Genomic DNA, 24,261 nt, shown 5'->3' with positions numbered 1-24,261 from the left:
ATTCCAAAATTACACAATACCTATTTACGTGACGGCCGCTCTTACAGCGTCTTATCTTTTCGGTCGCGCATCGCAGCTTATTTCAAAACGAGGCACAATCGTGCACGCGCGGTTACGTCACAATTTGCATGTATTTTTCGCCCTCCGCCTCCCCGGCTGTCGCTTTTTCGCGACCGCGCCGAACAAATTTGCAATTGCTGCCCGGTAATTAACGCGCCCACGAGAGGGGGTCGATAAATGAACGCTCGTCACGTACGTTTGTTTAATTGGTTGTACTCGCGCGCGCTGCAGAGATGAAATTGTGCAGTAATAAGCTGGCGCTCAGTCTCTCATGTATTTATTTGTCCTTGTCCTTTTTTCTTTTAAATTAATATATATACGAGAGCATGTATTTTTTTTTAAATTATATGCAAAAAAGTAAAATTATCTAAATGATACTCAACTGTAAAATATAAGTCAACTTCAGCTGAGCGATAGTCGTAGCATGTTTAAAAATGTGCATTTATGAAGATATAGATAATATGAGAGATATGTAATGAGGTATATACTGCGTTTTAGGAATAATGTTGCAGCTGTTTTTTTTTTAATTTTGCAAATTATATCATAGCTATTATTATTTGGTGAAATAGACTGTTCAAAGAGTAAATATATGATTGATCCATCGAGTCTCACATCATGTAGCAACATGCAATAGGCATTTTCAAAGCGATAAAATTAATATAGTAATGTTTTTGCAATTTTTTACTAATATCATAGGCTTCTTTTTCTTTTCCATTCTGTAATACATGAGACTGTGTGCAATGATGTTACAATAGCAGTGTATGACATTGATAACCACATGGGATTTATTCTTTGCAGACAAATCCTTGCAAACATCCGATAATTTTTATGCGGGATGTAGAGTTCGAGCATCTACAATCGCTATTGGAATTTATGTACGCCGGAGAGGTAAATATCTCGCAAGCCGAATTACCTACATTTCTACGCACTGCTGAATCTCTTCAAATTCGTGGCCTCACTGACTCTCAAAATAATCAGCACAACAACGAAAAGGTATGTTTAACATTAATTCGGACCTATGTGACGTTCACATTTGTATGAAGACATAATATCGCAATGCATTATTTTGAATGATTTGTAGCATTTGAAGACAAACAACATCCACGCATCGAATGGCCGTGGTCTGATCTCGCCAAGCTTTGACGACGAACGTAGTAAAACTCCACCACCTTCGAGCCCTCCACCACTGAAAAGGCTGTGTAAAAGAAGTGATTCACCTCCAATTTCTAGTCCAGCACCCACTGTGCCGCCTTGTGCTACGAATACACCTCGCTCGCGCCCACTTATCGAGCCTCAAGTTCAGCTCGATTGTTATAAAGATCTCGATGTTGTTGAGGTACAGTCTTACAGCATAATGTATTCAAATATCAGATATGCATAATAGTGCCAGCAAACTTTCACTTATGCATATTTGTATGTTTCATGTGTCATGCATATTTGCATATTTTTGCGACACTCATTGTAACTTGTGCTCTGTACTTTCAGCCAAAAATAGAATTACCCGAATATGGCAGTGATGATGATTGCTCACCTAAACAGGAAGTTAATACATTGCCCAGTGGATTTCTCAGCCTGGATGGTGGTATGGAAGTGTTGCCATCTTACCCACCATCTTATCAAGGTAATTGCGTCTTATTGAAAATTAATAAACATTTTCTTATATAAAATCATCTTGATAGTTATACCTCTCTGAATGTATATCTCAAGTCTTATGTATTCGTTTCTTATAACATCGTTTCTTATAACATTAAACTGATGGAATCTGTATCAATGTTTTCATTTTAGGAAGCAACGTGGAAGGAGGAATGCCAGGTCCATCGCATGGGAGTACAGAGTTGAATCAGGAGCAGCAAGGTGAGTCAGAGTTTACTATTTGTTGGTAGTGCGAGCACCATTACAAACAGCAACAACCTAGCCATTACATCACAAATATCAAATGTGAGTAGAAACAAGGAAGCAGAAAGGAATCTTGATGGTTTGAAATGGTAAGCTCGTGTGTAGCTCGGTAGGTCTTGGTAGGCGGTAGGAGACATTTGACACTCGGAGGCTGTAATAGGCCTGAGTCCACAGAGTGCAGTTTGCAGTTAAGCAGCTGTGTTGTATGAACGTTACCGAAATAGCCCGGAAACTTGAATCGTTAACAACCAAGTCCTGCGTGTACATATTCGAGAAAGAAAGAGAATATCCCATCCCAATACGCTTTATAATCTTTTGTTTTCCTGCTTCACGCGTATATTAATGCATAATATATATATATATATATATATATGTGTGTGTATATATATGTATATATATATATATATATATATATATATATACATATACACATATATATATATATATATATATATATATATATATATATATATATATATATATACACACACATACATACATACACTAGGTTATTTTGATAGGAAATGTTTAATTGATGAAGAATAATTTTGCTTATTAAAAAGATAACGCTCGGAAGATGATATTAATAAAGACTATTTTATAATCATTTGCTTTCTCGTTTACTAATTCTAAAGGCCATATTTACAAATAATAAATTTTTGAAATTGGCTTGTATATACCGCTTTGAATTAAAATAATGATATATAAAACATAATTGAGACTACATATTTTTGATGCTCAATATAATTGCATTAAAAATGTAGCTATCTGTGAAAAAAATAGCTGAAAGTGCAAGTGTCTTTAAATGAAGCGAAATCATTTTGGTTAGTATCTCTCACTTTGTGGCCGAAGAATACGAATATTTTGTTTGTCGATAAAAGTCAAAATTTTTGTGTGTTCCACTTCGTGTAATACTCAAGATATTCCATAATTAGTAAAAACAGGACAATGTACCATCATGCTAGCACATGTCATAATAATAATAATGATAGTGAATCAGTGTCTATATGTGTTTGTAACGTTTCTAATCTTTTGTCCAGAGATATTATTTCTCTATATGATAGAGAACGCGACATTGAAGATATGCAATAAGCATATATGAACAAGAGTTTCACTAATTACTGGTTCTCATACTCATCGATTCATGCTTACCATTGTTTTCAAACTGTATGTTTTTTCTTACTGCATTACCATTGTTTTGTCTGCCAAACATATTTGACTCATCGCATCCTTGCAAGTAATACTCTTGCGGGGCCCTTTTTGTACTGTACCGTGCAGGCAGCAAAATTGGGTAGCGCTAAATAGGGTTGTTCGCTGGTTGTTGCTGTCCTGTGGTGGGTGGTATCATTTTGATATTATACGTGGTGTGACAAGGCGTGGTGCTATGCTGTGGTAACGTGCAATGCTGTGGGCTGCTACCGGTTAGAGCAAGTTGTGTGTGTGTTGCAGCTGACCTGCGTAAACTGCACTCGCTGGACCCACGCCCCTGTCCTGTGTGCAACCGCATGTACAGTAACTTGTCCAACCTGCGGCAGCACATGCGCCTCATCCACAACCCTCAGAGTGTCACTTGCCCTCTATGTAACAAGCCATTCAAGACCAAGCTGTACCTGAAGCGTCACCTGGTCAGTTTCCACGAACTCAGTGTGGCAGACAGGCAACGTCAGGAAGAGATCTACCAGCATCAAGTTAAGGTTCAGGGACAGGGACAGACGCAGGTTCAGGGAGGAGCTCAGGCTCAAACACAAACACAAGTTCAGGCTCAAACACAAGCTCAGATCCAAGCTCAGACTCAGGTGGATAATAAGGTGCTTTTAGCAACTCCTGCCCCACCTGCTCGGGTCACCGCCGAGGAAGGTGGGGCTAGCGGTGGTGGGAGCACCACAGAACCAAAGCTCAGATCGTATCAGGCACAAGCTGGCGATAATGCTTATTCGGTAGAGGTGGCGCAGATTGGTGATTCGAAGCATTTTGCTAGTGGGATGTTGCAATTCGATGCTACGTATCACTAATATACAGGATTTATTTATTTTTTAATCTATCGCCCAGTATCATTTTGTGATATAGTAACGAATCAAGATTATCTTTATTGTTTAGTGAACTTGTGATTCAATAGGAAACGTATCTTCGTAGTTGACCGACGAGTAGGTAGGAATAACGTTACGACACAAGGCTGATTCCGTATTTAATAATCAGATCCTGTGCAAGAGGGGAAAAGGGGGCACGGATATAATTTATAATTTCAAATCGTTTGAACGTACGCAATTCTCTTGTCACACGAGTGGAGAACAAGAAGTCAAATCCGATTTACGGTCGCGCACTTCATTGTTTTCGTCCGTAACAAGACGCCTATACAGATCATTCGGATGATCATTCATACGATGGTCGACAGTGTATATAGGTTTGGGAGACTAGTTTACGTATAAAGTCCCGTGCCTATTCATCGCAAAGATGAACGCTGATGAGGGAGAGAAACGACTAAAATGCCGATGGTGGAGCAGCCATCCCACCTCGTACTGATAATTCTGCAGCCGGATACTTGTTGTTTTATTTAATGCTATACAGTGTTATACAGACTACAGATATTTACAACAATATTATATTCTTACAGAGGATTATATTTACTTTATTATTGCAACGCAATGTGCAATGACATAGCTCGTACATGATATATTTTTCACATGCATACATTGCAATATACAGCCAATTGACAGCTCAACAGAGTAATAATATTTATTATTAACAGTTATCAACAAACCGTGATCGCAATAATGCAGCAGATTGAATTTAACAATATATAATAAGAAGGCGGTGTCTCTGCTGGTTTCCTATCTCTCAGCATGCCTGTAGCAGGATTTAGTTTTTGAGTATTCTATCTCCTTCTCTTTTTTTAGGGAGGGTATTTATAGGGATAGTATGAAGATACTTATTTTATTATTTCTATGGGATTTGTAGATTATGATTTCGCGTTTGAAACGTGATGTTTAAATGACAAATTTATTTCATAATTTATATTATAATATTACGATGCAATTTTTGTATTTAAAAATTATTATACATAATTTATATATGGTTATATTTGAATTATATTCGAATATAAATTTAGTTTTTAATTTGTTAATTTTTTTAGTCTTATACTTATTTATGGCCTCTATTGCATTTTTGGTTGCATTTTTGTGGAATTCTTTGGAAGCGTGTTTTAACTGAGCTTGAGAACTCAGTGAATGAATTTTTAGTATATATTTATTGTATATTTGCAATACACACTAGGTCTTTTAGTCGTTCGTGTAAAATTTCGGTAATAATAATTAGTTCCTACTATATAGCTCCGCTTTTTATTATCTTTGAACGTTACATCTTAGCTTCCTGTACAAGAGTAAACCAGCACAGATATCTGCCACACAATTCCATAGCCATAGTACCACACAGTACAACTCAGGATCTTTTATATTATATTTTACAGATGACAATAGTTCCATAAGTACGATTTATAATAGCGATTCTAGGAAATGGGGCACAGGGTATGTTCCCTAGAATCGTAACTTTTTAAGTCGTACCATTCATATGACAGGCTCCTTACCTCACATACAATCAAATTACTAAACAGATGCAGCTATATATTATTATAATATATTTACATACAACAATTTACAATAGTACTGGGAAGTTGCAACGACTGCAACTAAACACAGATTGCCGATATTATACAAACGGTTTTTATTATCTGTTATTACATTGGTAAGTGATTGCAATGTTTTTTTACGAGTTAAATGTACTACGAATGTACATTCGAGATTTTCGTTTACGATATGAATGGATGCCCAGCATAACTAACAATTAGTACCGAAATAAGATTAGATTATAAATGTTGCATATCATATTATAATATTGTTATACATTTGCCAAGCAGTGTTACATTCATCAATTCTCAGGCCTTGGATCACACACGGATTTCATTTCCTCCTTGCCGATAGAGACTGATGTCTCTTATAACGCCTTCTCCTTTTTATGTGTATATAATACCATCGTATATTCAGTTAAAGATCCAGTGATTTGGTTCTGTAGCAGCACGATATCTCGGGCAATGAGAAACGCAAATATTTCTCCAATTACATTATTCCATAGAGTATCATGTTCTTTTTTTACTTCTCATATTACTCATATATTTCATTTGTACTATAGAGCAATAGGATATACACACACACATATATATATATTTATCGATATTATTTATAAGAGTCGCTGTACTTTCGGCGCTTGCTTTACGTCTATTATTTCGTATCTACTCGATCCTTCGCCTGAGATCCATATACTATGTATATCAGAGTGATGTGTTACAGAATGTCACATAATAGTAAGCATCATTTGACACAGACCGGACTTCGCTGGGCATTAAAACCGGTTACCTAGCTAATATCACAATACAATTCCACACTCACTGTTATAATTGCGATTATATTGCGAACTCAGATGATGTGCGAACATTCCGTAATCCGCATCACGGAGACAGTAGATAACAAAACATAATAAAAAGAGAACAAACAAACAAAACGCAAGGAGAAACGAAAAACAAAAATGACGGTTTCGGCGATCATAACATGCACACTTACAGCCAATAGAAAATGCAAAACTCGCGAAGAACCCCGCATAGTATTTTTGGGTCTAACATAATACAGTTTTACCGTATATTAAATGAAAAGGGATGTCGAATGGCACGCATCTCCGTGCCGTGAGATGTATCTTTTTGTGATGAAACACGAAAAAAACAGAGTACTTGCCACTTTTCCAAGAAAAAAAAAATTAAAAAAGTAACTCGATGAGTAGGTACAGAAAGCTCACTGGTGAAGTATCTTTTGTCTGCGATAATAAGTTTTAACTTTGTCCTACTGCGGTTTTTAGCACATTTGTATCATGTGTTGTTACGACTATTATTGCTATTTACGATAACTACTACCGCTCTATCATTACTACTATCGATACTATTACTATTACTACTACACTACTATTACTACTCTCCTAATACAATTACTATCATTACCGTCGTTAATTTACAACTTCGGGCGCGTCTGTACGCGTCCGTTGTCCCAAGGAATCGCTTTATGTTCGGAGAGATCGAAAGACGCGGTAGTGTCTCGCGCCTTATAGCACAAACGTGACCGGCACTATCGCGTGTCTTTTTCCGGGGCGAGATCGTACTTTGAGGAAGAAATACGCATTTCGGTTCCCCAGCATCGCGCGTCCCCCCCGACGCGCCTTGCTCTTTCTCGATCGTAAACAAAACCAATATCTCTTAGCGCATTTAATTATGTGTTGTATATATGTACATTATTATGCAATTTGTATGCGCGTCACAAAAAAAAAGAAGACAAGGAAGGTAACTCGTGTATTCGATCGCTAGTTATTACTAATAGACGTAGCTTTAAGCGGTATTACTTTGAGATTCAAGGTAATATACGGTTTCTCTTTTGAACGACGGATATCCCCGCCCTGTGCACATTGTTGTATCGCGGGAGTGTAGCTTCGTGGCTCCGCGATTTCATTTTCAATTATTATTTACTCCCGGTAATTCTAAACGCGAAAAAATTTGATCTAGTCATTGGGACATCTTTATGGATTTACTTGATTTTGCGATGAGTTGTGAACTTTCGACGTACTATTATTGGGATCGGTCGGGAATGAAACGCGCGTTGTCAGTATTAATTTTAGTATTTAATCACTGTAATTGTAAAGATTACAGTGTCATGTCGTCTTTTCTTTCTTTTTTTAAGTATTTTTTTTTTTTCGAAAGTATTTTTAATATACTGTTGCTCTTAAGATTATGAATTTTTTATTATCATGTATATATTTTCAATTAACTTTTATACACATTATTCTTTAACGTGACAAGACCAGTGTGCAAGAGACTATCGTATTAACTCACTATAGAACGACTGTAACTCGGTAACTCAACTCGGTAACATCTTGTTCGGAATATTGTTTATTGTAATATAACTTCAGTACTTAATATATTTTCTTTAATCATTATTCTGTTATCACATTGTTACTATTATTACTATTATTATTCCACGACTGAAAATACTATAGGTTTTTATAATGAACCTTTAATCCTATATTAACATATGAGCTTGGTGTAAATTATATGGACAGCACATGTTTTGCACGAAAGTTAGCAATAATGTACTTTGTATGGTATGAAGTGTATAAAATCATTTATCTCTATATCGAGATAAGACGTTAGAGGATTGTGACACTGACAGAATTGGAAATATTGGCGATACGAAGACAAATAAAATGCATCGTGATGTCTTCGTTCGAACGAGAAACCGCATTTTTTTACGCAATACATTCTACATAATTTTTCCTTCTTTTCGTGTGAACTTTGTTCCCGATCGACTTGTCGATCTTTCTTATGAGTGTACTTTTTCAAAAGTATATAAGCTTAAGATAGAGCTAGATTTTAGTATGCGCGCGAGAGGTAAAAGTGCGAAATTTTCGATGTAAATAGCGGCAACTTTTCCAATACGATCGTATCGAGGATACAAATATTTCGCTTCTGAAGTAGTCACACGCTAATATTTAAGTGCGATATTTATTCGAATCATGGCGTATCCGAAGTAAGTTATCCTCTAAGTAAACGGGCAGGTCAATAGCGTCTCGTGCTATCACACGTATAATTATATATAACGGCAATCGCATTACAAAAAGTATACATACGACTGATTTTCGATGAGTGCGAGTGTGCGTGCGCGGTATGTATTGTAGAGGTATAAGAGAGATAAGAGAGGAATATAAGGAAAGTGAAGTACAGTAGCTTGTACTTGGCGGAATTTCTGAGCAGATAATTGATGAGAAAATTCGTCCCGGGTTGAATGTCTCTCTTCGCCGCGTGTAAGGACAAAGATAAAAAAATAGAGAAGGAAAGATAACGCTTGTGCGAGGGACAACCTATCGAAGTTCCTGATAGAAACTTTTTAGAACATGCACGAGGAAAGTTAAACACGCAACAAAAGGCAAAGTAAGAGACTTTTATTGTTTGATAATATAGCTTGATGGAATATAACAAGCAAAAATCTCTTGACGTATTCTTTCTTTCTTTTCTGTTACATTTTCTTTTCCTGAAACATTCAGATGGATTTTTGTGTTTGAATCTCTCGTATTTATTATATTTAATTGTACTGTCGATACTTCTCGATCAAGATGTAAGTTTAAGGATTGAGAGAAAGTGTGTGTTCTTGTTAGTTTCTATCAGGAGACACGCTAGGTGTAGCATTTTTGTAGCGAAAAAAGCGGTAGAATAAAAAAAAAAATCATTGAAGTGCTCTTTTTAGGCTGAGCTACAGGCTCCACGAAAGTGACTTGTCATTGGCTTATGATATAAACGCGATGGATATTGACGGAAGAAGAATGTAAATTCCGTAATTTACGCTTCGAAATATGAAACTTTTTTTTCTTCGACAAGCAATTATCTGGACAGAATGAGCTCTGCATCAAAAAAAGGAAAAAAATAACGCGAATTTATAATGCGATATTTATCGAGAGATATATATTTTATTTTCGGTTGGTGTCTCTTCGTAATGTTTTTCCCCTTGAGATTTGATACGCCACGATACTTTATTTATTGTAAAACTATGCGGCATTGTGTTATATTTAACTGACTAGCAGTCGGTGATGGGCTCAAGATGGTTTGACAGTATTTGGATACATGTGCAGACGCTACCTACAGATTAATCGAGATCTGTACCGATTACAGAACATTCATGTGTGCGTGTGCGATATTGGCGGTTTTGAGAACGCGAAACCTCGTGAACTCTCCTGGAGAAATCACCGTGTTCCAATGTTTCTTATTCTGTACAGTTATATGATATGCCAATGTAATTTTTTTATTTCCAATAACGTTTGATAAATTAGTCTCGATCAAACTTCATTAATCGTCAGTTAGTCTCAATTCATTAGTCTTGTCTCAATTCATCGATATTCAATTAGTCCCAATTAAAACTCGCGCAGATGATTGAAATAGCTTGATATTCCCGTGATATCTCCACGACGCGTATTTTTCCGTACAGTTACGATTTTTTTTTTCCATTTCTCTTTTATTTCACACGCGAGCAGACTACTGTTGACTCTCTCGTCAGTAGTACTTAGCGTAATTATGTACACGGAGACGCATTCGTGCACATGTATCCGAGGCCCAACACTACGAGTAACTTAAGCATCGTTGAGCTTGCATCGAATGCGCTTGCAATTTATTGCACATACGCTGCACTTAATTTATCGGAAACTATCCGGAGCAAGACTCGAACCTTTGTGCATGACGAGAAGCATCGCGGGCGATTATTATTTCCGAGCATTTTTCGCGATACAGCGCGTGTGCGATATTGTCGTGATTATTGGGCGAAGTCATTCTGAGGCTATGTCCCCATTTTCTTTTTATATTATCCGTTCTGCTAGTTTTATTTTTTTTCATACGCGCCACGATCGTTATCATACAAGAGACAAAATTCAAATAAACATTCGAACGATAGAATGTGATATTTGCGAAGACAAATAGTATTGTATTTTGCCGTCCATATTTTACTTGTTAGGATGATTTCATTCATTTTAACATTTCAGTTCCGTCGATGCGAGTTGTTTACGGAACACGTACCTTTTTCGCCGATTCGGCGTATCGTTAATTTTAATTTATTGAAATTCTAAACGGAATATTCAGTTTGCACGGAAAAACTGCGTTACGAGTATTGTGTGATCGTTTCCTTTCATACTGACGGACGAATTGACAGGACGAAACGAGAATGAATAAACAAATCGAACCGAGAACGCTCATCTTAATGAGGGAACAAGTCGCTCTCATTAATAAGCTGAAACTGTGCTATTCGTCGCCTGATAATACTTGGCTGGCAAACGTTCTCGTTTCTTATTATCCCAAAGTGACCAGAGACTGTTCCGAGAATGCACAAATGGTTAATTGAAAGAGGAAGAAGAGAAAGAGAGAAAGGGCTTGCGAAGGATCGCGGCACTGTTGTCGGGCCGCAGCACGCAGAAACGTATACATGTATACACACACGTGTGTTAATTTCGCTAGCGACAGGTGCATCAAGTAGCCATAGATCTGTAATCGAGTGTGCTTTTCTCCTCGTCCTCCCCATTTTTGCGACATATAAAGAGAGAGAGAAAGAGAGAGAAAGAGAGAGGGAGAGAGATAGAGAGAGAGAGAAGGAGGGAGAGAACACGCGAGCCTCATTATATTTAATTGTACTGTCGATACTGTGTGTCGACGACGAGAGAGGCTGTCATTCGTCATATATTTCGATCGACACGGGTTTCTTGCAATTTCCGCAATTTACGATAATAAGCGTAATCCTACTATAACGCGATAGCGATGTTCCTATTTTACGTTCGTGTTTTTTCGTACGTTTCGGTCACTGAAGGGGGAGAGAGAAAAAGATAAGGGCAAAAACAGAGAGAGAGAAAAAGGAATGAAAAGACCACCACGAACTACTACTACTATCTCGGCTATAATGACAAGCAAATTCCCGTTATAATCGCGAATACGAGGCTCTTCGTCTGGCTTAGCGCAGTATCCCGTCGTAACGATTCGTTATGTACCCGAAATTTTGTCAAACGATAACATTTGAATAAAGTAATTCACATTTGTACGTAATATGTATCACGTTATTTCTACGAGAGCTTTCGCACGAGGTGCAAAATGCGTCAGGTTGCTGGATTTTACTTTTAATTCCGGCTCCGAAATATAATTCACGACAAATATATACATATATATGTATATATGTTCTATATAAGTGTTCTTGAATACCCCTACGCAGGCACACATGTTGTCGTAACGTATACTAAACTATTTTCCGAGACAGAGGGACAAGTCCAAGGTACTACCACTACTTTATAAGATGCGACGACGCTTTCGGATACCCGGAGGAAACGATGACTCTCTGAGAGGCACGCTGGCATAGCTAGCTGACATCTCCCAACCGAAGAGACACGGAGTCTCGCGGCCACACGATGTCTCAAGATATTCCGCCGTGTCCTGCAATTGCCCCGCAATTATCCCGTATTGCCCTGCGATTCGGAAATCGGCTTATAAACCATAAGTCCTAACTAACGATCTTACGTAACAATGACTGGCGGGAAAAAGAGACGGAGAAGACGTTGTCGGGCGAGAAGTGCGAATAGAGCAGGCGGAGGAAATGATGATGATGATGATAATGATGATGATGATGATGATAATGATGATGATGATGATGATGATGATGATAATGATGAGAAGGAGGAGAAGGAGAAGGAGAAGGAGGATAAGGAGGGTGATTGTTGGCTGACGGCGGAATGGATGGATGGATGGAGGAACTAATCTAGATTGGTCGGCTGGTGTGTTGCAGTCGACTTCGATGCGGAGGAAGCGGGACCGTCGACGTCGTTATCGATATCGAGTGCACCCGGGGCGATCAACGCCGCGGAGCCGGCCAGCACTTGGGATTCCCCGCGGCTTTGCCCGCTCTGCGCACGTATCTACAGCAACAACAGTAATCTCCGCAGGCACCTCAGATCGGCCCACGCGACCGCCCCCAATGTGCTCGAGCTGACGTCGCTGCAACGGCGATACTTGATACAGCCGACCGTCATCACCTCCACTACATCCGCCTCTTCCGTCGGAGGACCGTAGCGGTCGCTACCGAGTTGTTGAGAGATCAGTCAGACTACGCTACGACGTCGGAAGAGACCGTCACCGAGACGTTCTCGGGACGTAAGGTCGAACGGATGACTGGCGCTCGGTCGACGAGCAACCCACCGACCTTCGAAGATGAACCGGCAGAACGAAATATCTTTGGTGAACGAAGCTGGTGCAAGCGCGATCAGCGATATGACCGTTCTTCTTGATGTTCAATTAATGTCACGAATATCGATTAGGCTAGTGCTATCGATTACTGCCGTTGGACTTTGCGTGGACAGTCGGGAGAGAGACGGGGGGAAAGAGAAAGGAAGGATCACTAGTCGAGTTCGTAAAGAATCACAAAGACGAGCGGTGAATTGATTGCGAAATAAATCCTTCTTGTATGTTACATACTTGTCTTGTGTGTAAGGTGGACTTTATGGATGTTCAGTAGTCGATAATAAGCTCACTCTATGATTTACTTTACTTTCTACATATACACGTAAACCGGTTGATCTTCCACGATTGACTAAACTATAATAATTATTGACTAAGAGATATTTGCAATAAAATACTGAATACTGAGTCCTGACTACTAAATAGCCGCTGTGACGCGGCTGAAATACCGATATTTTCAAGAGGATATTAATTTAATAGCAGCCAAACGATTTTTTTCACTCGCATGACCATTTTTATAACTTTTGGGAGTTCTCGAGCTATTATATCAAGACACATAAGTTGTTTTTTTCTTTTTTATACGATAAAAATAAATGTGTCTGCTTGAGGAAAATCTCATCTATTCGTTCGACTAGGACAACTCGTATCAGCTAGTGACACGCATTCCTTGTCAAACCATCTGGATGACGTCTTTTTCTAACTTACAGTAACTTATCGATGCATTATTCTGTAGGAAGATATTATTGATGTGATCTTTCGTAAGGCAAACATAACGTTACTGTTGATGTAATGGCAATCATCTTGCATCATCGACTTTAGCACATGTATGCAAAAATAGCTGAACTAGTAGTAGCTATGCAGAAATAGTAGCAGCCGAAGTCGTTCGGCTCTCCTCCGAGGTTCGTACGACCAATACGACAGAATTAAACGTATATCCTTGCACGATTGATGATTGCAGCGCGAAGAGTACGTCGTGGTAGACCGCGACTCGGAACCAGGGGTGGCAAACACCTGTCGCCGTCCGTTCACAGAAATTCACCCTCCAGGAGCGATTGGCTGCCTTTGGACATGAGAACGACCCCACCTGCCGCGATGCCCGCTTTCCGCGGATTCGAGGAGTCTTCATCGGATGGTGTGGTCAGTATCGTATTATCCGATTATATTGTGTTTTGCGTCGCAAAATTGTTGAGGGGAAAATACCAATGTCTAAATGCGTGTCTAACTCTGCACGTTCTTATTGTTTTGATCTTTAAATATAAATGTTTAAATTTTTATCATAGAATATATGCACATATACATTGAATATATACATATATTCCATATTGTATTTGTCCCAATTTAAATATTTGTATTTAAAGACCAGAACACAATCGGAATGTCCAGAGTTAGATACTTTTACTACAGGCATATTATTACTTGTATTTTACATTAAATCATGCTATCTCAATATAATCATCTTTCTAATCAAGTACACACATGTTACCGTTATCTATATTTAAAAAATATAGAAAAACCTTTATTGTGTTTTTCTATATTTCTTCTTAAGAGAAGAATTTAAAAATATCAATACAAGATGATGAAATGTATACTAAATAAATGTATACTAAAAACGAAATATCTGAGAGTTTATTTGCGAGACAAAAGTTTATTTCACAGAAATAAATCTTATATCTTATATCCAAATAAATTTTTCAGTATTCTTTTCTCAGTGTATGTTTTTTCATCTTGCCGTATTGATATTCATAGACTCTCATCTTTCCACGCGTTTCTACATTTCCTAGATATAGATAACGGTAACATGTATGCACTATAATGACATGTAATTTTAATACGTTCTTTATGTTTCTCATAGGTCCATCTCGGTGAAGGCATAGCCGTCTGCGAGGAACAATTAAGGGCCGTCAAGTGGAGCGACTATCGCAAGTTGACACGTGGATTAGCGGCGATACTGTTCAGTCCGACGGAGCTGGCCACATGCTCTGTTACTGGTCAACGTTGGAGCCGCGCCGGCACAGCTACCGAACGTCCCGTCAAACCTGCCCTTGACAGGGCTAAAGTTCAAGCTATTATATGTAAGTGCGCGATGAAGTACAATGAAACGTTGATATACGTGTGTTTCCGCGAATATATCTCGACACTTTACCGAGTCTTTCCTTTTTGATCGACTAAGTTGGTTCGTATTCTCACTGTTTCGCAGCTTACGTGACGTCGAGGTTTCCGCAAGTGGACGTCAGCAGCGTGAAGCAAGTGTTGGCGTACAAATGCAAAGAGAATTCCACCGCCCTCAAGATGAAATCTATACGATACATATGGTGAGCCATGAGATTTTCCACGTTCCTTCGTTAACACGTTAATTGTCATGAGGGTTACCGATGATCGACGTTAATGATTTCGTCGCATCTCATTAATTTACGCGTAAATCACGACTACGTCTGCGCCTGACGAATTAAGTCTCGTAGTCGATAGGGAACTAAGAAAAGCCGACGAACAGATGCACGAGGAAATATACAAATTTGTCGAAACTTTGGTTATTCAAACTTGAATTAAGTTTTGTAACAATCCATGAAAATGATCGTGGTAATCCATGTGTCGAAGAAGAATCTCGCGCGCCTAGCCACGTGTGGAAAATTCAAAGTTCAATTTTCACGTTCCTCTTCCTTCCTCTCACGTCATGCTTCATGTACAATGTTTCAGTGATAGACAAGACACGGATACGTCACCGCGGGCTGAGCCCGAGGACAAGTGAGAGGGGGCACAGGGTGCGTGCAGGGTGCAGCCCGCCTCTCAGTTTCGTCGCGTCCTCCCGCACCCTCCATCCGACACGGTCCGCTCCCCGCAACGCTCCCAGAGCCAGCAAGACCACGGCGACCGTCGTAATAATAATAGTAGCAAACAGTACGCCGACCAGCCGCGTCGCAATCACGCGGAAGAGCACGCGGACGTGGCGTCTACCGCGTCATCCACGCACGCGGGTCTCGAAGGGCTGGTGCCCCTGCACATGCTCCACGGCGCGTTTCATTCCACCCTACGAACGGCGACGGCCTCCTACATTTAATTTAGCCGGGCCGCATCGACCGTGAAGACCCGATCCCGCAAGGGCGGCGGGACGGCGGAATCAGGTCTGACGAAAAGAGAGCCAGTCGTTTCGGGTTAGACTGCCGCGATTACCGTAGGATACCTAGAACGACTCGACTGTTCGTCTACTTCCCTCTCGCCGTGAAAAAAAAAGAGAGAAAAGAGATCCGTGGAGATTTTAATCGCAAGTGGAGCCGGCTCCTCTTTCTCGCCGGACTTTCCATGAAGAAATCTTTCATGCTGACGTTCTCAACAAACGGTTCGCGAAGCACAAGCACGGTAGATGAGATTCGCTGAGTGGTCACCACGTAGGACGAGGTATGATCGCGATGAGCGGTAGACGCGTGCGAACGCGTTTCGAAAGTGAGAAAAAAAATAATGCGGGAAGAGCGAGAATACGCGCGATTACACGCCCGGGTAAAAATCATGCACCGCGACGAAGGTAGCCGCGTTGGATGGAATCTTAGAGCGTCGTACTTCCAATATACGCTGTCATTTTTGGAAGCTGCTCTCCGGTTGCTTCCGCGTAGTGATTAAAAAATTATACATATACAAATATATTATAAATCGCGACCGTGACAGCTCCGGGAAAAGATTCGTGCACTTTTAGTACGGTCGAAAAAACGTCGTCAACATCGGATTATTACATGCAACATGTAACGGCCGAACCGTTACAAGCACTCGAGGTAACAAAATACGATAAAGGATTACTACGAGGATTAATACATGGCTGCGTTCTTGCCTCTTGAAGAAACCGTCCCTTCGTGCGCTCGCGTCCCCTTTCGTCGATAGGTAAGTCGTGCATTTTTCTTTTGCCCGCGCAATAAACAAAATGATGGATCTGTCACGCGTCGCATACGCAAGGGCGTACAGAGACTTGTGACAGACACGAGACAACGAGAACGAAGACGTGTTGTCCCACGAAGGGACGGTTCTGTGCAAGATCGCGCGCATTAGGAGGATTTATTTGGTTTTGGCTGTGAGCTACGACCACATGCGAAGGGGGAGACCCGTGTGGCTATAATGAAAGAGAACGCACCTCTATGGAGGGCGCGTGATAAATAGTGAGAAGGCAATATTATAACAAAAAAAAGAAAAAGGAGAAGTAACGTTATTATAAAAAATAGCGAGGTCGGACGGACCAGTCCGATCCTACCGGGATACAAGGGTAGACTTTCACATAGAATACGCCTAATATAAAAAAGTATAATATATATAAATAAAAAATATAATATAAATATATATATTACTATATATTGAGAACATTAACGAAATAGATGAAGTTATATATATATATATTATTTGTTGGGAGAGCATATTACATATATATATATATATTACGCATATTTAATATATTTAGGATATTTATTTGTTGATTTGGTGATATATATATATAATATATGATTTTTATAAAGGCTCGCGCGCGCGGCATGGAGAGGCCGGCCTAGAAAGCGTTTCAAAAAAAGAAAAAAACAAAAGAAAAAAGAAAAAGAATTCATAGCGAAGGATGGACATGAGTGCATGCAGATTTTAACGACGATATATGTATGTAACGTGAAGTGTTAAAAGTGTTCTCGCACGATCGCGTCTTTCGTCGATCTGATCGTCACAGGTTAGCGTGACGTTACCTCCGCGACGTGCCGAAGCAGTTCGATAACAAGTGTGATCGTGCAAAACCGTCTTCTACGGCATAGAGGTTTTATCGATTCTTTCGTCTGACGGAACAATCTGTTCTTTGTTGATTACAAGATCGGTCGACCGATTAAGCCCGGTTCAGATTACCTGCGAGACTCTTAACGTCGTCTTAACAACGAAAGCGATAGAACGTATTCTTACGACTATGTGATAAGCAATAGCGACGCGAGAAAGAGTTAATTGTCGATTTTAACGTCACTGCTGCACCACGATCCAATCCTCTCGATTGAGGAGAGATGAGGTCAACATTTTATCAGAGGAAGTAATGAGGAGCACACTACGTGATCGCGCGACTTCATATTGTCCGATAACGACAACTAATTGAACAGCCTAAAATAAGAGCAGTTATTGCTCTTAATATAAGAACAGTGTATCGTTGGCCTAACGTCATTCGTATAATTTAAGTAGTAATTCAATTAGTAACGTTAATTTTTTTTTTCTTTTCTTTTATCGTCAAGTCCATTGATACAATTATGTTATTTTCGTGGTTCATTTTGGTTTTCACATTAATTACACGCGGATCAGCAGAGCCTGGGGGATCCTTTTATTTCCGTTAAATTTATCATGTATTTTATTCATATATTTTATTTAACGTAAATGTATAATGGAGGTATCCTGTCCAAAAGAGAAGCAGACGGAGGACACTGAATCGGTCTTAATTGCGATACTCATTGCAGTTTCTTGCAGAAACACGCTCGAAGTGACGATGCGTGTGTATATATTAGACGTATTCATGCATACACATCGCGCGCATTCACACAATCATAGGTGCACTCAGTCTCGCTCAATAAGCTCCCATATTTACGGACTTGCACGCAGACAAGAGATTATAACGAAATGGAAAATTATTTTTATTTATGTAGATCGTGGTACCCTATGAGAGAGTTTGAGTTGATTATAGTTAGAAAGATGTAGAGGGATCTTTTCGCGAACCTCTGGATCGAGAATCTTTTGAGGGGAATTGACAGTTGGGTCAAAAATAAATTTCGTTAGTTACCTTAAAGATTTGGAAATTTACTTAATAGATTAGTAGAAAACTCACTTAAAAGACGTATTATCGATTGCCATTGTCGATTCGATAACAGCAATTCAATTCAAAATAACGTACGCAACATCGACGCGGGGAGAGGCTTATCTCGATCCTTATTACGTCGTGTTTTACTTAATACCGTTTAATCTATTTTCGATGTGATCACCTTTCTCACGACAGTGTCGTGTTTACTTCAGCAATTTGTAGCCGTTTTGTCGATGAAACTTCTATTTTCTCTTCGCGTATCTCATAAGCGCTACATGCCCCTTCGCGCGACCGGTAAAATCGCAGTTTTGTAACTATACATGTGCTTACACACACGCGTTATATACAGAAAAGAAAAAGACACGCGACGACACACAGAGGTGGTACTACATGGCTAACCAACGTTTTGACTCTTCGATCGTTCACATAGTCACCCGCCCTCCACCCCAGTAGAAGTAAACGAGCTTGTAAATAGTCTCCGATAATGTGTTATTACGATTACAAGATAACGATGATAACACGGTGAGGTACACGCACCGTGAGGAGAGGTTCCTCTCGCGAGAGCGGAGCCTCTCGCAATTACCAAGCGCCTACGACTATTAATACGATTAGCGTATCGCTCTGAACAGAGAATGGACCTCCGTGAGTGCGATCAGTGAGGGATAGAATGACGCGAGCTGTCTATTCCGATGGCCGCGCGAGTCCAGTTTTTTCAAGCGGAATTAATTTAAGCCGGCATACGCTCTACACGAGAACGCGTAGGACCTTGGCCAAAAAATAGCCGAGGCACCTTTGATCAATCGTAGGGACACCGTGCCAACGAGGCGTGCATAATTTCAGAGTCCACTTCTCTTTTCAGGTCACGAGGGAGTCAATGTGTGTGCATACTTACTTGTGTACTAAGCATACTGTAAACAAAGCTAGTTTCCAACGAAGCAAATTAATGAGTCGGAATCGTTACAACATTTACACGTATAGATAGCTCGCGGAGTACGTTTTAGAAGAAAAAAAAATACAAGGTATCGAACGATGGAGTTAAATGAGCGAAAGAAAGGAGGAGAGAAAGAGAGCAAGAGTGTGTGTGCGAACGAGAGTTATGAAAAGAGAAATAGGAAGAGAGAGGGAGAGCAAGAGAGAGAAAGAGAGAGAGAGAGAGAGAGAGAGAGAGAGTTGACTGGACACAAGTAACATACTCCATGCCTTATAATAATAGGTAATACAAGTATGCGTAAGATGCATAGGTAGATCTATTTAATTAGCGAATTAATTGTAAGATTTAGCGAGACAGAGACCGTATTGTATCGGCGCACCTGGCGATGGGAACTGGATCCTTGAGGATCCAACGGGAAAATGTCTTTATTCGTCGTGTAATAGCATACGAAGACGCGCGTGCGGAGTTTTAGTGAGATTAATAAGTTTTTAGGTGAGATCTTGAATTCCCAACGCTACGTGCGCGTTATTGTAGACGACAGATGTACGCTAATCGAGGTGTTTGGGCGAACGAAGGCGTGTGATGACTGAAATAAGTCAACTGCCCCGCGCAAATCGCACCTTCTGCCTATCTTCAATTACATAATTCTGTCATTTTTATTTGCGACATTCTTGAAATTCCAGCAAATATTCGATGACGTTAAGGAGGAAATGTAAAAGAACTTGGTGTAAAATCGAAGAAATGCTTAAAACATCGCGGATTAAAATGGCGTTTGAGCAACTGTTTGTCTCATCGTGCGCCTTCGTTCACTTTTAATTGTAGCGAGTAGGTAGCATCCCTAATCGTAGTAGGGAAAGTGATGCCGCTAAGTCGAACGATGCTGCGTGATTTGGTGTAGTTTCGAGTCGCTTTACTACGGGTCAATGAAGTGAATGTCGAGGAATAGACACGTCAAATGCGCGATTTGTTGCTTATTATATATGTGTTCCGGATCAGTTTTGCGCTCCCAATTTTACACAGAGAAAATATTGTAATAGAAGTATCACCTTAAATTTGTATTTTTTTTAGAATGTCCTTTGTAAAGCTGCACTATACTAAAATTGTATAGTATAAATTATTATAGAAACATAGTATAGAAACACAGTAAATTTCACCATCTACCTATGACACAATATAAAAAATATTCAAATAATTACAACAATTTTGTAGTAAAAAATGAAACGTGAATAACATTTTTAAATAAATATACAGGGTGAGTCGCCTAACGTCAGATCCTAAAATATCTCTATTGCTTTTTATATTAGGAGAAAGTGTGTAAAAAATAAATTGTGTGATTGGAAGGGATAAATATTGTGCCAACCTTTTCGACCGCACATTTATTTCTTATGATTTGTCCTCCGATATAAGAAAACAACAGAACATATTTCAGAATGTAATGTTAGATGAATCAATCTGTATATTTGTTTAAAGTCAAGTATTTTAATGCTAGATACGTTTGACTTTTTACTATTTTTATTTGTGTAGTAATTTCTGCCTCGTCTGGGATTGCAAAAGTTTTTTTCGCTACAATATCTTCTCTGTGTGCCCTCGATATTCCAAATAATGTCAGTCGGTCGTTCGCACCTGGACCGCGTAAGGTATTTTCGCGATGGTTAAACGGTTAAATTGACAGGTGGTACAATTTTTTTCCGATCGAAAGGTTAAGCTTTCACGATGTTCTCGTCGAATCGGACATCGACTGCGCCATATGTGCGCTACTGATTACCGTGCAATGTCTTCGGATTTTATATATATCGGTTGTGTCGCGGTTGAATGAGCGATTCAGCGGTGGATTCGGTCAATAATTGTCGGGTGTCTCCCGTGCACACGCGCCGATATCAGTTACAAGCATTATGTCCAAAGATAATAGCAACTCTTACGGTTACCGTGTAACAGAATACACATAGAGCGCTTTATCCCGCAAGCAACGCGTAGTACCTTAGAAACTGTGAGAACGACGACATACGGGGAGAGACTGCGGTCGTTAATATTTATTTAGATACGCGAATTACGATAGCTGAGTAAGTCATCGCGGAAATGGATGTTTGTCCCTCTCTTTTTTCCCCTCTTCTTTTTATAGGACCTTACAAGCGCGCGTTTCACTTTCTAGATGATTACACGTCTTACTTATGGAGTGTAGGAGAGCTGGTGGCCGACTTTGCGCGCGCGTTAACGTTGGATTCACCGGAAATACGAAATTCTCACGTTTGGACTAGTTACATTTTATTTACCGTTATTTTTACCATTTCTCTATGCACTATTAACGAGCACGAAAGAGTGACGGCGACGTCTCGCGATCGCGACGGTGTTAGATTGCGATTCCTCGCAAAGTGAACTTCTGACACTGTTTAGAGTTGAAGTAACTCCCCTCTCCGCCACCTCCTAAGATTATTTCATACTCATAGCATCGGCGAACGAGTTTCTCTCTGAGGGAGAAGCTCCTCGGGGAACTGCGACAGTCGTAAATGCAATTGTCATCGGGAAATGTCGTTCGAAGAATCAGACAACCTACGAATCGAGAGATTCTGCGGGATTAGAACGGTTCCCGGGGAGACCTCGAAATGGAAACTCTCCCGTTCGTCGGGAGAAGTAGCGTCACGTGGTGATATTTCTTAACAGCTTATAAATATTCGTCTTGTTCGTCAGTCGTGTTCTGCGTCTTACGTTGCAATGGAAATCTCTACAGGCGGAAATGACGAAAATTGTCACGCACGTGTGGCAACTTCTTTGCACATTGCAATCGCTCCAATTTGACGTTTCGCCGCGGCATTCGTAAGGAGACAAATATCAGAGACCTTCTATAATAAGTAAGCAGTAAGATATAAGCAATAAGAAAGTTGACCAATCATCATTGATTAAACTATCAAATAATCCACTATGACTGGTGAATTTACTTATTGTTTACATCTTATTGTCTACTGTAGAAGATTTGTCAGCGTGAGGCGCCGATCGTCCGATTCTGTCCGGTATGTTTCGATCTTTTCACTTTAACGAACAGTGTCGCTACGTGCGTTCGGTTTTCTACGCTTTCTTTCTTTTTTTTTTTTTTTCAGGGATTACTTTGGTTAGATAGACGGTGAAAGGTGAATGCAACTTAGATGCACTATAATCCTTAGAGTAATAGCAGATTCTGCGATGAGGAGTATTCCGCTGGACGGCTCGTGAAACGCGTTTACGCAATAATAGATTAATAAGTAGGAGAGCGCAGGAATGTTCACACACACACACGTATATATATATACACACACATACACACAAACACCCACGCGTGAGCGCGTCTCTCGATGATACGCGTCCCGACGAGACGATGGTCGAGAGGCATCGTGATCCACGTGACGCGAAGCTTTCCTTAAAACCGACGGCAATATCGTCGAGGGTATCCTCTTCGGAGATCGAGCTCGGTTAGGACGCGCGATCGATCTCCGAACAATGATCCTGCGATTGTGATACGGCTGTAATAATCGTCAGATCGTCTTAATACGTTAGCGCGGCTTACTATTCTGATTTGTTGTGTCATTTCGAACATCTGTGTTATTTTTAATAAATCCATGGATTATTTTGTTTCCATGCCTACCTTCATTTCCGTTTGCTCCCGCATTTTCTGTTCCCCCGGCCTTTTTTTCACCCGTTCTTTTGACAACGCGCTAGACACGCGAAGTCGAGAGAGATAGCGCACTTTAACGCGGAGCGTAGACAAGCGAGAGCGACGGTCGTCCTTCGCGAGGATTAACGTAATCGTAGAGGCTGTGCCAGATTTAGAAAAGTAGGACCCGTATTAACAGTTGTCGCCTGAAACTTGCCTCACGTGAGTTTCCTCTCAGATTTTTATTCGGAGTTAGATCCAAGTTTTTCAGTGAAATTACAGTCTCGTTTTCTACTGCTCTTCCTTTCGTCAAGTCTCAACTGTACACTTGTTTCTTTTCAAATGCTGCAAGCGTACACTAGTTTAGCGATAAAAACAGACTTTAATGTGAAATTTCGATTGAAAAGTTGTCGTCTAACTTCGAATTGGAATCCGAGTATCTCAGTTGAGGCGAGTGTCAAGTAATAACTATTAGGGTCTTAGATACGTCCTTTCATCTTGAGAGTGTATTTTTCGTTTTCTGAAAAAGTTACGTGCCATTTATACGGGGATGGTCGCGCACTAGTGCGTGATCTGGTGTATTTCGTCATAATTCGTTGGTCTCAATTAGCCATGTATCTTGACTGCTTAGCCGAGTAATCGCTAGCCAACGACACGCAGCTTTCGTTCGTTCTCGAAAGGGCGTCACCTTCAAGTCAATGCACGAAACCGCAGCAATAAGCGATACCATTAATTAATTAGATAATAGCGTTTATCGAGAAGCGCCAAGAAAGTGATCCAAGACGAACTTTAGACATTGGATTCGCCGATTGAGCGCCAGCGATTCGATCCCGACACCGATATCGTCAACGTTTTACGGATATATAAGAGAGAGAAAAGAAATTCAGATTTTCGAGGCGGTGATCTTGAAAATTTTGAATGCCCGAGGAGCGGATTGGAAGATGCAACAGATAAAAGCGTTAAATTTGTGACCACGTAACAATGCTTTTTGTAATCTAATAATACAGGTCGTCTCGCGAGAACGATGTAAATGAGATGTGAAAAATAATAAGAAATTACCCCCTAAGGAATTTCCAATCGAGTGACAAAGAGAGAGAGAGAGAGAGAGAGAGAGAGAGAGAGAGAGAGAG

General features: G+C 40.0%; 1 protein-coding gene across 6 annotated transcripts in view; it reads left to right on the top strand.

Moving 5' to 3' along the window:
- Nucleotides 1-23,111, top strand: part of LOC116846533 (zinc finger and BTB domain-containing protein 7B-like) — a 32,852-nt gene extending 9,741 nt beyond the window's left edge. For 3 of the 6 annotated variants that reach the window (XM_032820484.1, XM_032820485.1, XM_032820481.1), the window contains exons 3-10: nt 859-1,053; nt 1,142-1,396; nt 1,546-1,681; nt 1,846-1,914; nt 13,752-13,930; nt 14,646-14,865; nt 14,991-15,105; nt 15,488-23,111. In XM_032820484.1, the coding sequence (XP_032676375.1) occupies nt 859-1,053; nt 1,142-1,396; nt 1,546-1,681; nt 1,846-1,914; nt 13,752-13,930; nt 14,646-14,865; nt 14,991-15,105; nt 15,488-15,539 (1,221 nt within the window). In that variant the 3' untranslated portion in view covers nt 15,540-23,111. Of the gene's footprint in view, nt 1-858; nt 1,054-1,141; nt 1,397-1,545; nt 1,682-1,845; nt 1,915-2,006; nt 2,311-3,405; nt 11,615-12,344; nt 13,202-13,751; nt 13,931-14,645; nt 14,866-14,990; nt 15,106-15,487 lie in introns of those variants that run through there. The other 3 variants (XM_032820483.1, XM_032820482.1, XM_032820486.1) reach the window with 3 other exon arrangements.
- Nucleotides 23,112-24,261: the final 1,150 nt, after the last annotated feature.

This window comes from Odontomachus brunneus, unplaced genomic scaffold, assembly GCF_010583005.1.
Source record: "Odontomachus brunneus isolate Ranch 3 - 2012 unplaced genomic scaffold, Obru_v1 Obru_scaffold_065, whole genome shotgun sequence".
Classification (NCBI taxonomy): Eukaryota; Metazoa; Arthropoda; class Insecta; order Hymenoptera; family Formicidae; genus Odontomachus; species Odontomachus brunneus.
This window is presented reverse-complemented; position numbering and strand designations above follow the sequence as displayed.